Source organism: Canis aureus, chromosome 7 (genome assembly GCF_053574225.1).
Source record: "Canis aureus isolate CA01 chromosome 7, VMU_Caureus_v.1.0, whole genome shotgun sequence".
In the NCBI taxonomy this organism is placed as follows: domain Eukaryota; kingdom Metazoa; phylum Chordata; class Mammalia; order Carnivora; family Canidae; genus Canis; species Canis aureus.
In genome coordinates this window covers 59,894,343-59,910,600 of record NC_135617.1, presented here as the reverse complement: position 1 = coordinate 59,910,600, position 16,258 = coordinate 59,894,343, and the positions used below count along the sequence as shown (strand labels likewise).

Sequence of the window (16,258 nt, the reverse complement as noted above, 5' to 3'; positions counted from 1 at the left end):
GGGGCACTGTTCCCTCAGATACCCTCCACTCAGTGCCACCTCCCAGGAAACAACGAAGTCACCCCTCCCAATCCTTGTCCTGCCTTCTCTGCAGACCTCATTGCTGCCTTCCATCTGCTGCCTTCTCTTTACTGCGTATTTCCCTGCTAGCAGAAAGCTCCACAAGTGCAGGAAGTTTTATGCCTTTGGTTCTCACCACAGTGTCAGCAGCTGACCAGTACCTGCTGCTCATTTCATTGACAAATCACCAGGGCCTGCCTTCCTGAAAATGGGAAGTTACTGTTAATGAAATAAGCGGCACCAGTGAGGATCTGCACTGCTGTAATGACTTTCACAGGGCAGGTCTGGGTCTCAGCAGCTAGGGACACCTTTGTGAGTGCCCAGAACCCCCTGGTGTGGAAAGCCCATTCGTTAAGCACTTGGGGCAATGAGAATGGTTCTCATTTGGATGCTGGGTGACTTTTCAATCCTATGTGAGGGATCAGACAGGTGACAGGACACCTATAGAAGGATGCTTGGAGGGGAAAGTGACTCTTGTTTAAACGAAAGACCTTCTGGAACTTCCTAGCCTTTGTGAAATTATATATATTAAAGATTTTATTTATTTAACAGGGGTGGGGGATGAGAGCATAAACAAAAGAACAAAAGGAGGGGCAGAGGGGGAGGGAGAAGCAGGCTCCCCGCTGAGCAGGGAGCCCAATGCCAGGCTCCATCCCAGGACCCCGGGATCATGACCTGGGCTGAAGGCAGATGCTCAACCGACTGAACAGCCACTCAGGCGCCCCTTGGTGAAATACTTTGTAATATGCAATCACAGCCAAGACAGTCCCTGGCTCGATATTCACCCTGTGGGAGGGTGTATCTCTGGGTCCATTTCTCTACAGCTCCATCTCCTTGTGTCTACACGGGGGATGGCCCAAGATGGCCGGCCCTCCTGGGCTTAGCTGCTTGGCCTCCAGGCTCCAGTCCTTTGCTCCAGCCTCCAGGGAGGTTCTGCTGGCTCCTGCAGAGCTCCTGGCACTGGCCTGTCTGCTGTTTAGTCTATGTAAGTCCCTGGGTGAGCTGGGTCAGAGTTGGTCGAGGGCATAGGTTCGAGCTGTACTGAGGGCAGCTTCTAGGTCAGCAGTGGTTCCGGTGCCCTGGGCCACCACTTGAGAGCCCCAGGCCTTGCCCCCCATGTGGCTGCATACTGCCAGTGCCCAGGCCTCTGCTGTGAAGGCTGGCATGGCACTCTGGGGACGGAAACAGAAGTGGCAGTGAGGCAGAGCAGCCCTTCCCCAGCTGGGCACATGAGAGGGGAATCAGATAAGGAGGCGGGAGAGCACTAGGCTGGGAACTTGTGTGTGTGGGGTTAACGAATGTCTGCTCCTTGTTTGCAAGGGTGTGTGGCCCTGAGGGGGTGGTGGTAATTAGGGAGGCTCACAGTGCCTTCTCTGGTTGGAGGGCTATGGTTAGGGAGAAGAGATGGCCCTATCCCTGTCCTGGGGTGTCCTCATAGATCCCCTCTATGGAGGAATCAAAGGTGTGGAACCTGAGAGCTGGACCAGGATGGGCTGGTGGGTCTGCCCTCTTCCATCCCTTACCTGAGCCACCTGACAGGCACACAGCACGTGCCCCTGTGGCTGGGGGCTGAGGAGGAGCACAGATGTGCAGGGTGCCCGCTCACACAGCTGCCGCACCACCTTCACCAGCACCTGGGAAAGGGAGGGCCGATGGTGACCCTACCACTCTCTGGATTCCCAGCGACCTCCCACTCAGGATGTTCCACCCCCTCGAACCCGGCCCCAATGCTCACTGAGAGGGACTCGGCGGCAACTGTGTCCACGATCAGGGGCCCCTCCGAGTGCCGCTGCAGCAGCTCCTGGGTTTTCTGTGCAGCCTGGGGGGTGGGAAGGGAACCAGCTCTCACTTCCAAAGTGAGCCCCAGTCCAGAAATCCCCACCCCCAGCAAAGGTCTGGCTTTGAGTGGAGGTGCCGGGGTGCTCTGCCTCGAATGGCTTATGTTCTTCCCATCCCCTTTACCTCTTCCCTCTCACCACTGCTCCAGGCCCCCACAAATAGGCCACTGAAGGTGAAGGCCTATGGCTGGAGCACATATGGACGAAAAGGGGGCAGGAGGAAGGTGGATCTGCAGTCAAGGAGCAATGAGGGTTGAATGGCCTGAGTCAGTTGGCTTCCTGGAGGCAGAGTCTGAGGCTGACTTGGGAGTTGAAGAAGAAGCACAGTTTGGCAGAGAGGGAAGGAGGGGAATGGCCTGGTGCTGGTGCCTAGCTAACAAGAGAGACAGGACCTATGCTTCCCCCCCCCCCCCCCCCCCCCGCCTCCCGCCCTGCAACTGCCCCATGTCAGACCTGGAGGCTTCTCAGTGTGCATGCTAGAGTGTCTCTGACCCTTGCTGAGCTGTGGGTATCAACCTAACTTCCTCCTACCTGCCTCAGCTCCAGCTTTCGGAGGGCCGTGTTGGCACGCCGCTGTAGCACCTTTAGGGCAGCCTGCAGTTCCCACCGCTGCCACTGAGGCATCACAGCCGTGTCCACAGCCTACGGCCAGAAGCCCATCAGCCATGCCCTTCCCTGAGCCCAGACTCCAAGGTGGGGGCCAGCATGGAGAGGGAAGATATCACACCCACCACGCCCCACCCTGCAGACAAGCGACAAATATCTAGGCCAGCTGGAGTCCAACAGGAATGCTGGGGAGGGACTGGAAGGGTCTGGGGAGGCAGGGGAAGGGAAAGGGCCAGGAGAGGGTGGGGAGCAGCTGCAGCTGCACAGCAGGGGTGACCCTCACATCAATGAGTCGTCCCATGTCCTTGGATAGTCGGTGAGCCTCCACTACATCCTGGCTGCCTCGACTAAGCCGCTCTGTGGCAGCTTCTACTTCCTGGGCCAGGCTCTGGCCCACCTCTCGGGCCTGCAAGGATAGAATACGATGCTTGGGGCTACTGGCTTACTTTCACTCCCCCAGGACAGGGGCTCTCAACCCATTGTCAGTCAGGGCCAAATTAGAAATATTTAACAATCAGGACCAATCAAGGCACCAAATAATCACAACAGCTGCCAACAGCTGGGATGGCACCATTAGCACACAGGTATGAACCCTGGTTCTGCTGCTGGGCATCCCCCAGCCTGACAGCATCAGCCATGTGTGCCCCTGCCGTCCCCCATCCACATCCAGCAGTCTCCTGAACCCCGCTGGCATGCTGACCTGCTGGGCCTGCTCCCCAGTGACAGCAAGTAGGCGGACAGTGCCCTTGGTGAGCTGGCGCTCCCCAATGATGACGAGGTCCCCTACAGCCCCTGTGCGCAGCAGGTGCCTGTGGGAAGGGGGAGGGAGAAGGAAGTCAGTGGGGATGGTGGGATTGAAAAGAGTTGCCTAAGCTCCAAACTGGGGGCTGGAGGCTCCAAAGACCAAAGAAGGATGAGGATCCAGGGCCCCAGGTCAGGGCGGGCAGGTAGGCAGGAGTGACTCACGTCCCGCAGCACAGCTCCACAGAGGTCTGCAGTGCAGCTTGGGAGGCTGGGTCCAGTGCACGGGCCACAGGCACCCCCACTGATACCACCCGTACAGGGTCTGGGTATACCTGCAAGAGAGGGTAAGGGGACAAGTCTGTTAACTAGCCTGTGTATGTGGGGCAGTTGATCTCCACCGACGGGGGCTCCCCAACTCACCTCATCCAGAGAGCGCAGGCCAGGGACATGAGCAGTGTGTGCCAGGGCCACCTCCTCCATGTAAACGGCCTCATCCTGCCCCACGGCCTCTTGTACAGTGCCCTCCACTGCCTGGAGCTGCTCTGGGGTCAGTGGAGCCTGGTGGGATGGGGGAGGGGAAACAGATTGACCGGAAGTCAGCTCCGTGCCTATAACGTGGCAGTCAATGTTCACCGACTATCCTCAGGTTCTAAAACAGTGCTCAGTTAATCTTTGTGGAGGAGACAATTCTTCTCCTTATAAAGCTACCTGGAGGCTGGGCCTGCTGGAAACTGCAGCCCTTTCATTAGGCACTAGAAGCTGGTGAAGAAAGGAAAACGCTCTTCTATACCCAGGGAGCTCGCCACAAGGGGCAGCCCTACAGGAGAAACACGGGATGAGGGGGATGCAGGAGCCAGATGTGTGAGGAAGGAAGGGAGACAGGGTGGCAAGGAAGGGAGGACAGCTCAAGTTTGAGCAAGAAGGTCATGGGTGACAGCAGGAAGAAGGAAGCTGGGTGGCTGGAGGTGAAAGGAGGGCTCTGGACACCATGTGGCCTGCCCCCTCCCTGGTATGGGGGGAGCCTGAGGGCAAGATACCCCTCCTTGGGCTCAACAGGTCCTCGGACTGGCTAACCACCCCCCCCCCCCTTGGGCCTCCATCAGACCATCTCTCTGTAAGCCTGCTGCTTCACTCAAAGCTTGTCTTTCTGTGCCCTGCTCACCTGCGTGGCCACGTCAAAGCGCAGCCGCTCGGGATTGAGATGAGAACCTCGCTGCTCCGTGCCTGGGCCCAGGGCCTGCCGCAGGGCCCAGTTTAGCAGGTGCGTGGCCGTGTGCTTCTCCATGCAGCCTAGACGCCAGGCCTGAAACACTTTTGTCACCCAGGATCCTGGGGGGCGGGGAGAGTCGAGACGCTGCAGGATATTCTGAGTGTCTGGGTGGGATCCTTACCTCATCCACATGTAGCTGCACCTGGTCCCCCACCTTCAGGCCCTCAGGGGCCACAGCCTCGTGTAGGATGAAGCCTCCACAGATCTGGGCCCGGGCCACTGGGAACAGCACATCCTGGGGAAGGGCAGGGGCTTAGGCACTAGAGTGACAGCTTGTAGCTCTTCCCTCCCCTTGGCTCCCTTCCCAGCTCAGCTCTGCCGTTTGCAGAAATTAACTTGTGTGTGTGTATGAGGGCTCACCTCCTGGCCCACCCGCACCAGGTAGCCTCGGTCTGAAGCCTGACCCCCCTGTTCAGCGTAGAAGTTGGTTTTGTCCAAGAGGAGGCCACAGTGCTGGCCTTTCCCCACAGAAGCCACAGCTGTCCCATCCTCCAAATATAGCTGGAGCACCTGGGCCTCACAGGGGTTGAACTCTGTCAGGGAGAAGAATAGTGATCAGGGCTAGGCAGGGGTGTGCAATGTGGGATGTGGGTCTGTCTGTGCCTTACTCGAAGCCAAGTAAGCCAAGTGGCTGGGGGTGGGGGGTGGGGGGGTGGCGCGGGGGAGGGGCACACTTTCAGGTGTCACAGCGACCCCTGGGGGCTATCGCAGGGGATGCACAGGGCTGGGAGCAACCGTCATAGACATCCCTTTCGGTCACTGCCAGGCACACCTGTGGCCACCAGCCTCAGTCCAGGCTCTCACCATAGCCTCCGCTGGGCCGCAGAGAGTAGTTGTACTTGGGACTGTCGTCAGTTGGGGGCACGCCTCGGCGCTGCAGCTCCCCCAGTGCGTGGACATTCAGCTGCAGTCCCTGCTTCTGAACTGGCTCGGCCTGCCGTGACCGGAGCTGCGGGACAGGCGTATGCGTATGGAAGGGGCACGTGGACAATGCAACGGGATCTGAGCCTCACGGAGCCCTGTCCCTGCCACACAGCTGTGTGGACCGTGCAGCCCCCTCTGGAATAAGCCCACAGGACTTGGCTGGCCACTAGAGACCGTGGGCTGGCCAGTGACCCTCCCATCATGCAGGGTCCCGGGATCAGTCCTCCCTCCCTCACTGCTGCCCTTGGGGGTCCCCTCTCTGGGACGCTGTGCTGCCCTCTCCCCTTCTGCTCCTGTTTAGCCCACTGCACTAGTGTCCTTCTCTACAGGCTGTGTGTACAGGGTAAAGGACAGACCCTACCTCAACCTCGTTTCCCTTAATAGCTGCATTCCTCCCCCAAGAACTCAGGGCTGGGGAAGGGGTTGTCCTGTACCTTGGCCTCCTCCTGGGCCAACCGTGCCAGCCCAGCAGAGTCCAGCTGCACCCCTTTCTCCTCCAGCATTAGCTCTACCAGGTCCAGGGGGAGCCCCAGGTTCCCAGACAGTGATAAGGACCAGGCCACTTCAGCTTTGAGGAAGGAAGACAAAGGGTGTTCAGGGTGAAGGGGCAGGATAGACAGAAGGGGAAGGAATGAAGGAGAAGGAGGAAGAGCTGAGGTTCTAAGCACACAGAAGTCCCCAGGTGCCAAGCACAAGTGTCCCCTCCCTACACTGGGTAGGTCCAGGAGGGGTTAGCCTTCAGGCTCTAAGGCCAGAGCTGGGGGTAGCCCAGGGCACTTCGTTATCTGTCATTTCAGAGGAGAAGGGAAGCTCGATCTCGGCATGATGCCAGCCTTGGAAAGCAGACTGGAGGCCGGGCCAGCTGGGCAGTGAGGAAGTGGGGAGAAACAGGGTGGTGTCTGGCCACAGAGAGGTCTGGGTGTTGGAGATGGTGCAGGGAGAGGGACATGAGGGGGGAGGGTGTGGACGCTAGGCACAGGCCTGTCCCAGAGCTCCCTCCTCCACCTGTCTTGGCTCACCTAAGTGAGGCCCTCACGCCGTGGCTAGTCACTTCACTCACCAGGGAACAATTCAGAAGGCCCCAGGCACCTCAGGGTCTGATCGATGATCCGCCGACCCCGCTGCAGGGAGGCCAGGAAGGCTGCCTCCTCCTCTGATACCAGGCTGGCTATCTGAAAGGGGAGGGGCAGGGCAGCGCTGGATCTAGGGCTCCTCAGGAGAGCCGCTTTCCACCCAGGGTCTTGTCGCCCCCCCACCCTCCCCATCCAGAGCCAGTACCTGGGCTGAGTGCTTCTGTAGTTCTGGATAAGTATCCCCCTGAGGGAGGTAGAAGGCAGAGGAGATGTGAAAGGCAATCGGCCTGCTGGTACCTCCCTTCCCTGGGCCTCTCTGACGACACCAGCCTTGGGAGCTCAGCTCAGGCTGATGATTAGGGAATGTAGGCAGAAAGGGGTCCCAAACTCAGAGGCTCAGCAGCCTGGGCAAGGAGGCCTCTTGAGGGCTCTCCACTTCTTGTATGCAATCCCAGCTTTCTGAGCCCCACAGGACCTGCGCTGGACACTTCGGGTGGGGAGTCTAGGCTGGGGGCACTGTCTGGACTCAGCTGTAAGCTTCCTGAGTACCTAGGGAGACCCAGAAGAGTAGGCTCTGCCCTCACCAGTATCTCCACCACTACAGGCACCAGGCTGCCTAGGAACCCCGGTGGTGCCCGCAACACCTCTGTAGAGAACCGCACAGCTCGACGGAGGATCCGACGAAGAACCAGCCTGGAGGGGTTCAGAGGCCAGATATGAACGCCCAGCAACCCTTGGTCAGCAGTATGGAGAGTGGGGAGGACAAAGTCCAGAGTGTGTGCTCTCATCTCAGAGCTTCCTGCCTTTCCCCACTCCTCCTGTCATCTCAACCCAACCCACCTCTCCATCTCCTTCCTTCCTCTCCCCTGCAACCACCACCAGCCCCTGCCTCTCTCTGTAGCCCTTCCAGACTCACGGGGCGCCCGACATTCCAGGGTAGACACCATCAGCGATGCAGACACTGAGTGTGCGGATGTGATCGGCCACCACACGATATGCCATGTCTGTGCGACCCTCGTCTGCTGCTCCGACCTGGCCCAAGTAAGGGGGTGCCCCGCAACCCTGGTGAGTGGGAGACAAGGAGACATGGCTGCTGGCCCCGCCTGACGTGGCTCAGGTGGAGTGCTCTTCATCATTCCTAGAGCATCTACCTTTACGCCTAAAGCCGGCCACTTATATGGAACGGCCTGGCTGGAGGGGCTTCAAACATGAATGGGAGCCAGTCCCTGTCCTCCCAGGGCCACATTCAGCACTAACAGTGATCACAGCTGTGATCACGTAATGAATTCCCACTATCAGAACAGTGTGGGTACTTGAATGACGCGTTGTCTAATATCCAAAACATCCTGCTCTGGAAGGTATTACTAGCCTCGCTTTAAAGAGGAAACTGAGGCTCAGAGGAGCTGAGTGCCACAGGCCACTCAATCCATGCGAGCAGATTTGAGATTTAAAGCTGGTCCATCTGACTCCAGGCGCTCTTGGCTGCCCATACCCACTCCTCCAGCCTTTACGGGGTTGGGGGTGGGTGTCAGCTGTGCCTATGTGTAAGCGCACTGAAGCAGATGCCTAATTCATCAAGCTCCATACCTGGAGCCCCAAACCTGTCTCTTTCCTGAGCTTCCCCCTTTCCCTGCACAGTCCTGCCATCCACCACACTGCTCAGAGTCAAAAACTAGGGAGCAGGCCTTGACTTTTATTTCCCCTCCTCATCTAATCCATCACTGGGGCCTTCTGCTCCCATCTCTGTGAGAGGTTTCTTTCTTTTTTTTTTATTTTAAGATTTTATTTATTTATTCATAGACACAGAAAGAGAGGCAGAGACACAGGCAGAGGGAGAGGGAGATGCAGGCTCCATGCAGGGAGCTCGATGTGGGACTCGATCCTGGGTCTCCAGGATCACACCCCAGGCTGCAGGCAGCGCCAAACCGCTGCACCACCGGGGCTGCCCTCTGTGAGATCTTTCAAATCAGTTACTCTTCTCCACTTCCACCTACACCATGTCCTACTGTCTCTTTCCTGGACTCTGCAAAAGCCTCCCAGTTACTCTTCCTCTCAGGTCTCCCTCCAGCCCATCCTCCACACAGCGAGAGTGGCATGCCCCCCCCACCCCCACCTTAGAGCACTTCTCACTGCACTTAGAATAAAAATCCCACTGTGCACTTCAAGGCCCCAGGAAGTTTGACTTCTGCCTTCCTTTCTATGGGAGACTGTTTCAAAAATGTCCACAATCCTTCCTTTTCCTGTGTGCTTGCCACTTTACAATGTGACCAAAGCTGCTTCCCATCCAGGGATGGAATTGTTTCTCCACCCCTTGAATCTGGGCTAGCTAACCTTGTGACACCCTTTGGCCAACAGAATGAGGTGGACACGACACTGTTCTGAGCCCAGGCCTCAAAAGGCCTCTGTGTACTTCTATTTTTCTTCTTAGAACCTTGCTGAGTTATGACGTGAACAAGCCCCAGCTAGTCTGGTGCTTGACCAACATGCAGCCTGGTCACCCACGATGCCCTGAACTGCCAGCCAGCCAGCCGATCCTTGGAAGTAGAACTTCCTCACAGCTGACTACAGGTCTATGAATGAACTCACAGAAGACCAAAAGAATGACCCAACAAAACCCAGCTAGCATTGCTAGCCCACAGACTTATGCTACATAACTTATTATTTTAAAATACAAAGTGTTAGGTGGGTTGTTACACAGCAAAATCTCAGTGACACATTCTCCAGCTACATCCCACGTGACTCTACTTTAGCTAGCTGGCCACCCTTGTGTTCCTTTCCTGCCTCACATCCTTGGTACCTGCTGTCCCCTCTACCTGGAATGAGCTTCCTGTGGCTGGCTCCTCCTCTTTCAGGTTTCAGCTCAAAGATCATCTCTTTGGTGAGCCTTCCCCACACACCGGGTCTAAGATTCCTCTGTACCCATCCCCTTCTCCTTGTTACTGTCACCCACCTGTACTGCCTGGTCACAATCTGCAATCCTGTTCAAATCTGCCATTTGTTCTTTCACACATTTATTATTTATCTCCTAGGCTACAACATAATCTCTGTGATCTCTTTTCTGTTTACTATTATTCTCCCGTACCAAGTACAAAGAACTTCACCAAAAGTAGGCACTCAACACATACTTTTTGAATGAAGGAAGGAAGGAAGGAAGGAGTTAGGGGCAGTATCAGGTAACAAACATGAATCTCAGCCTCATGTTTGACCCTGGTATCCTTGGCTGGTCATAAGGGAGTATGTGAAGTACTCAACAAAGACGGAGAGCAATAGCTTCTGGAAGGGAAGAGGCAAGCTCACCTGGTGTATGGCTTTGAGCAGCGGGGAAAAGAGGTCAGTGTCGTAGGTGGAGGGTGTGCCTTGCAGCACAGCTACCAGTCTTTCCAGGCCCATTCCCGTGTCCACGTGCCGCTGGGGCAGGGGCTGCAGGCTTCCATCTGTCTCTCTGGCCAGGGAAGGTGTGCAAGGTGAGGCCCCACATAGGATTTCAGGGGTGAGGCAGATGCCCAAATGCAGTGGAGGAATGAGGAGGGGGCTGAGAGTGGGAGGAACCAGAAGGCAGTATCCACCCCTCCCACTGAAGACAGATAGCGATGGCCTTTGTTCCTGTGTGTACTTTCTCATAAAGGGTGATCTCCACCCTCACCCCTCCGCCTCTCAATGGGACCCACACGTCCCCTTTCTGGGATAGAATTCTTTGTCCTGAGAAAGAGACACGTCAAAGCTGGAGGAAAATCTCAGAGATCATGAAGCTCAGCATCATCCTGTGATACAACAGCAGAGGCCTAAGAGGAGCAATGACTAGTTTAAACTGTTATAAGCATAGTCAGTTGGGCATCTGACTCTTGGTTTTGGCTCAGGTCATGGGATCAGGCCCCCGCATTGGGATCCATGCTGAGCATGGAGCCTGCTCCGGATTCTCCTGAGATTCTCTCTTTCTCCTTCTCCCTCTGCACCCCTCCTCAGTTCCTGTGTACTCTCGCTCTCTCAAACAAACAAACAAACAAACACTGTTAAGTGCACAGACTAGAGTTAAATCAATTATTATCTGAAAAGTATTTAGCAATGTGCCTGGCACACAATAAGCACCATTTAAGTGTTTGTTTTTCTTTTTTTTTTTTTTTTTTTTTTTTTTTTAAGGTATTTATTTATTTATTTGTGATAGTCACAGAGAGAGAGAGAGGCAGAGACACAGGCAGAGGGAGAAGCAGGCTCCATGCACCGGGAGCCCGACGTGGGATTCGATCCCGGGTCCCCAGGATCGCGCCCTGGGCCAAAGGCAGGCGCCAAACCGCTGCGCCATCCAGGGATCCCTGTTTTTCTTTAATAAGAAGCAGATCAAAGTCTCTTGGCTACCGCCTTTTCCATTTCTGGCCAGGGATTTTCCTCCTGCTTCAGCATTCCATTACCTGTTGTGTTGAATGAAGACCAGATTCCAAAGCTCCACCAGCTGGGGGGCTCCCACTCTACCAGCCAGGTCATAGTGGATCTCGGTACAGGGCCCACATGGGCCAGTGTCCCCCATCTCCCAGAAGTTCTCTTGTGGTCCAAAGGAAAGCACATGGCTGGCATGCACCCTGAGAAGAAAGCCGGATGAGTAGTAGGAAGACAGACAAACCTGGAAGCCAGAACGCTCTTTGCCATGAGAGCCTCTCCATCAAGCTCATCAAGAGGAGAGACAAGGCTGACCCCAGTCTGCTAGGATATGTTGAAACTCTGAGGACTGATGCTGGTACTCTCTATTTGCCAGTCCTTGTGCCCTCCAGAGATGGACAGAAGGGGCAGAGGCAGACTTACCCTAAGTTGAGCCAGATGTCCCTGCTCTCTAGGTCTGGGTCCAACCCTGCCTTGGGGTCACCACCAAAGTAGGAGACCCAGAGCCTGTCCTTAGGGATCCCATAGACTTGAGTCAGCAGTTCCCAGGCCATGCTGCAAGCCTCTTCCTGCAGGGGAAACCCACATGGGTTGGGAGGAGGAAAATGGGTAAGAAGATGGCTCCACTGAAGTGTCAATCAAGCCACAAGACTTTAGCCCTCAGCTTTAGACAAAATTGCACTGCCCACCTTGTTTCCAGAACAAACCATGACCATTTCTGCTTCAGGTTTTTTTTTTTTTTGTCCTGCCTAGAAAGCTTCCCCTCTTCTAAATCCTTTCTTTCAAGTCCCACCCTCTTCATCAAATTGTCTTTCCACCCTAACCCTGGGATGATTCCTAACTCCTGCATTTTAGTATTTCTGTCTGACCATTTATTCACACAATTACTGATTAGCCGTTAGGCAAGAAGCACAATCCTGGTCCTCAAGGAGCTTACAATCCAATTAGGGAAGTGAAACACATTCCTACCACACATGTTCACTTGTGTCACTTCATCTCTGTGTCTAGTAGGAGTCCCGTCTAAGGAGACACTAGGAATGGAGACAGGACTAATCCTGAGGCCCTGCTTGGCTGACAACTGGCCCTTTCCTAACTTCAGGGCTTCCTGGAGACTCACCTTAAAATATTCACCCCCAAAAGCCCAATTGCCGAGCATCTCGAAGAAGGTATGATGGGAAAGGTCCCGGCCCACGTCTTCCAGGTCGTTGTGGCGTCCTCCAGCCCTCACACATTTCTGGCTGTTGGCCACACGTCGGAAGCCTGCCATCTCGCTTCGTGGATTCACAGTGCCCAGGAAGATCGGCTTGAACTGGAAACACATGAAGGTCCCAGTGCTCACTCCCTCAGGAGAAGGGAAAGGCGGGGAGTGGGGTGTTCAGACTGAAGGCTGGCTGTGCCCCTGAGAGTGCAGTGGGGTCTTGGACAAGGGGGCAATCTGGGAGCATGGCGGCACCCATCTCTGGTGTGTGTAGAGCAGACCAGGGGTAAATAAATCACCAAACAGAGGCCTCCTGCTAGTACATCAGGCAAGGTAAAAGAAGGAGGTGTGTGTTGGCTGGAAACAGAACACTGAATGGCTTCCTCCCCCATTTCAGCTTCTTCAAACCACACGCAATAAATGGTATAAAACCCAGACCACAGGGCACACTTCACAGAGCCAGCGTTTAACAGCCTTGAAGGCTAAGCTATTCCCCTCACCCTGCTCGCCCACTTTACAGAGGAAGACAAAGAAATCTAGACAGGAAGCGGTGCTCAAAGTCAAAAGCTTAGAGGACACAGCCCAGCACACATTAAGTGCTCAACACACATTTATTTAATGAATCAGTTCTCCTTATTTAAAGCATGAATGGATGAAGCCAGACTTCCCCCGCCAGCCTGCCCCCGAAGAACGCCACACACCACACCCTCCATTCTTGGACCTAAAACTCCCTCCAAACCCTGGCGTTCCCCGGCCTAGCCCTGCCCACGCCCACGCCCACGCCCGCGCCGGGCGTCACTCAGCCCGACCACGCGCGGCCCTTCCCCCGCGAGCCACGAGCTCCGCCCCTCGCCTCTTTCGCCCAATCCCGCGCCGCCTTTCTCCCACGATAGCTCACGAGCTCCGCCCCCGCGCAGGGTAGCCCCGCCCCTACCTGGTTCATGCCGGCGTTGACGAAGAGCAAGCTGGGGTCGCCGCGGGGCCGCACGGAAGCGGACGGCACCAGCCGGTGGCCATGGCGGTCCCGAAAGAAGCTTAGGAAGGCGTCTCGCACGGCGGTGGCCTGGGCCGGAGGGGGCTCGGATGAGAGCGGCCGGCGGCTGGGGCCCCCCCACAGGGGCGACCTTCGAATGGCCCGCCGCAGTCCCCCGGCGGCCGCTGCCATCGACGCCGCCATCTTAACTCGGGGCAGTGACTTCACGGGGTCAAAGGACACCGCGGGGATGGACGGTGACGGGGGAAGGAAGCCGCGCGCTTTTTACAGCGGCCCCTGGCGGTAGGAGGACTCGAGGCAACCTCTGGCTCCTGGGTGGAAGTGACTTCAGCAGGAGTAGGCCTAGCTAGCACAGCTGCCCGGCATGTAGTAGGCCCTTAATTAATTTGTCATATTTATTAAGATTTACTTATATATTCATGAGAGAGAGAGAGAGAGGTAGAGAGACGTGGGCAGAGGGAGTAGTAGGCTCCCCGCAGGGAGCCCGATGCAGGACTTGATCCCGGGACCCCAGGATCACGCCCTGAGCGGAAGGCAGACGCCCAACCGCTGAGCCACCCAGGCGCCCCAAACAAATGCTGATTTAGAGCCTAGTGCCAGGCATTGTTTTAGGCCCTTAAGGTGTATATTAGTCACAACATTAACCAAAATCCCTTGCTCTCCAGAGATCTGTATTGTAGTAATTGTTAGGTTTATTAATTTTGCAAGGTTGCAGCTGGAATTGCAGTGAACAGGCCGGGATTCAACTGCGTGTGTGTGTTTGTGTTTCCAGGCTGAGGGAGGAAGGCTGAAGTAGCACCAAGAGAGGTAATACCAGCATTCATTCAAGAAGCATTCAGTAAATACATATTGAATATCAGCTATGTGCCAGGCACCCTCCCAGAGACTTGCCAAAGCCCTTTGCCCTTTTGTTCTTAGGGACCAAAGCAGGCCCTTTGGGACAGGAGTCTAGTGGAGACAGAAGCCAAACAGCATCTGCTCCGTTATTAATTGCTTAATAACATTTGATCTTTTACTTGTTTTAAAATATTTTATTTATTTATTCGTGAGAGACACAGAGAGAGGCAGAGAGGGAGAAGCAGGCTCCCTGTGGGGAGCCAGATGTGGGACTCGATCCCTGAACCGGGATCAGGCCCTGAGCCGATGACAGACACTCAACCGCTGAGCCACCCAGGTGTCCCAACGTTTGGTCTTTTGATTTGCCTGGGGATTAGAGAGAATCCAGGTTGTCAGTGCAAGAAGAAGCTGTTGACCAACAGCGGCAGAGATTTCTCTCTCGGCTTCCCAATGCCCTAGGGTTTTGTGTATTTTGCATTAGGGCAAGAGAGATACCTGTTCCACCTCCTGCTTCTGTCTTTTTCTCCATGGTAACAGCTGTGACCGCAAAGCCGGCACAGGCCCTTGAGGGTACAGCCAGGGTCCTCATGGGGCTTCTCATGATAACCTCTGCTCTTGGTTTGGGAAATTAAACAGGTTAAGAAGAGAAAAAAAGCCCAACGGGGGCCGCAGAGCTGTAATCAGGGTGGTCACCTACAAGGCCTTAGCTAACCACCGTGGTCTTTTGATCCTTCTTTATGAGTTATGTTCTTTAGGGACTTTTGAAACATGGTTTCTTTGGGAAATGTGTAGTCTTTTTTTGGACTTGAGTTTCTATAGCAATAGTGAATTATCAACATTGTATTCTGACAGAGCGCGTAGCATCCATCCCAAGATCCTCTGTTTCTTCCCTTGCCCATGTAAATTAAAAGAGTTGTTTTGAAAGTGTGTTTTGCCTGTTTTGGTTTTTCCAATGTTTTTGGAACAGGAACCCAAAGCCAGATGGGGATTTCTATGAGATTGATGATCTTGAGACAAGACTGTGAAATTCTTCCCCAAACTGAGATGGGAGTGTTTTGCTAGAGAAAATCTAGCTGGGGCCTCCAACCAGTACTGATGTCACCTTTCTTTTTCAGATTTTTTCCAGAAGGTTTTTAGATTTTGTTTATTAATTTTAGAAAGCAGGAGGAGGAGCAGAGGGGAGGGAGAGAGAGGGGAAAGCATGTCAAGCTGACTCTGTTGAGTGTGGAGTCTGACTCGAGGCTATCTCACGATCCTGAATCATGAGCTGAGGTGAAAACAAGAGTCAGATACTTTGCCAACAGCCACCCAGGTGCCACAGGGACTCTGTGTTTGGACAAACGTGAATCCGGTGTGGAGCCGTGGATTATTTTTCCAAACAGCTTTATTGAAATATAATTCACATACCTTACAATTCACCCATTTAAAGTGCACCAATTCAGTGGCTTTCAGTACATTCAGAGTCATCATCATAATCATTCTCAGCACACTTTCATCACCACCAAAAGAAACCTTACAACCTTTACCTGTTAAGCAGCCCCCAGCCCTCTCAGGCCTAGGCATCTTTTAATCTACTTTGTCTCTGTAGATTTCCCTATTCTGAACATTTCATATAAATAGAATTACAATATATGGTCTTTTGTAACTAGCTTCTTTTTTTTTTTTTTTTAAGATTTTATTTATTTATTCATGAGAGACACAGAGAGAGGCAGAGACATAGGCAGAGGGAGAAGCAGCCTGATGTGGGAAGTGATCCCAGGATCCCCAGATCATGACCTGAGCCATGCAGACGCTCAATCACTGAACCACACAGGCATCCCATGTAACTGTTTTCTTTCACTTAGCATATCTTCAAGGTTTATCCCATGTTATAGCATGTATTGTGGATTTTTGGAAATGTATTTCTTGAGTTCTGTTTGAAGAAGGGTTTTTCCTCCATCTTACTATTTTGTCCCTGCCACTAAAAAATGATCGTTCTCTTTTCTTTAAATGTGGTATTCTTGGGGAACCTGGGTGGCTCAGTGATTGAGCGTCTGCCTTCAGCACAGGTCATGATCCTGGGGTCCTGGATCGAGTCCTGCATTGGGCTCCCCGCGGGGAGCCTGCTTCTCCTTCTGCCTGTGACTCTGCCTCTCTGTGTCTCTCATGAATAAATAAATAAAATCTTTAAAAAAAAAAGTGATACTCTCTGGTAGTCAGTCTCTTTTTTTTCCCCAGTGAAGTCAAGTAGGTCTTTTAGAATTGTGATGTTCTGATTTGCCACTGTCCTCTGATGAGGAAGTGAAGCTTAAGGTCTGCAGTTTCTCAAGATACATACATATGGAGAGAACTCACCCGACTGGG

The 16,258-nt window shown here is 54.2% G+C and overlaps 1 protein-coding gene and 1 long non-coding RNA gene across 2 annotated transcripts; one reads left to right on the top strand and one right to left on the bottom strand.

The window, feature by feature from the left end:
• Nucleotides 1-569: 569 nt before the first annotated feature.
• On the bottom strand, nt 570-13,280 carry AARS2 (alanyl-tRNA synthetase 2, mitochondrial). The gene is made up of 22 exons (XM_077903828.1): nt 13,019-13,280; nt 12,004-12,195; nt 11,310-11,455; nt 10,922-11,089; nt 9,813-9,957; nt 7,432-7,577; nt 7,100-7,208; nt 6,721-6,759; nt 6,503-6,614; nt 5,877-6,010; nt 5,323-5,467; nt 4,879-5,051; nt 4,640-4,753; nt 4,411-4,551; nt 3,669-3,806; nt 3,471-3,580; nt 3,205-3,313; nt 2,788-2,910; nt 2,430-2,540; nt 1,796-1,879; nt 1,584-1,694; nt 570-1,232 (listed from the first exon to the last, which is right to left on the bottom strand). The coding sequence occupies exons 1-22, from the start codon at nt 13,259-13,261 to the stop codon at nt 1,068-1,070; spliced, it is 2,958 nt and encodes a 985-aa protein (XP_077759954.1). The 5' UTR covers nt 13,262-13,280; the 3' UTR covers nt 570-1,067.
• LOC144317455 (uncharacterized) lies at nt 6,747-14,842 on the top strand. Its single transcript, XR_013383471.1, has 4 exons — nt 6,747-7,289; nt 7,417-7,556; nt 8,944-9,083; nt 11,986-14,842. It is a non-coding gene; the product is annotated as an uncharacterized LOC144317455 (long non-coding RNA).
• The last annotated feature ends 1,416 nt before the right edge of the window (nt 14,843-16,258 follow it).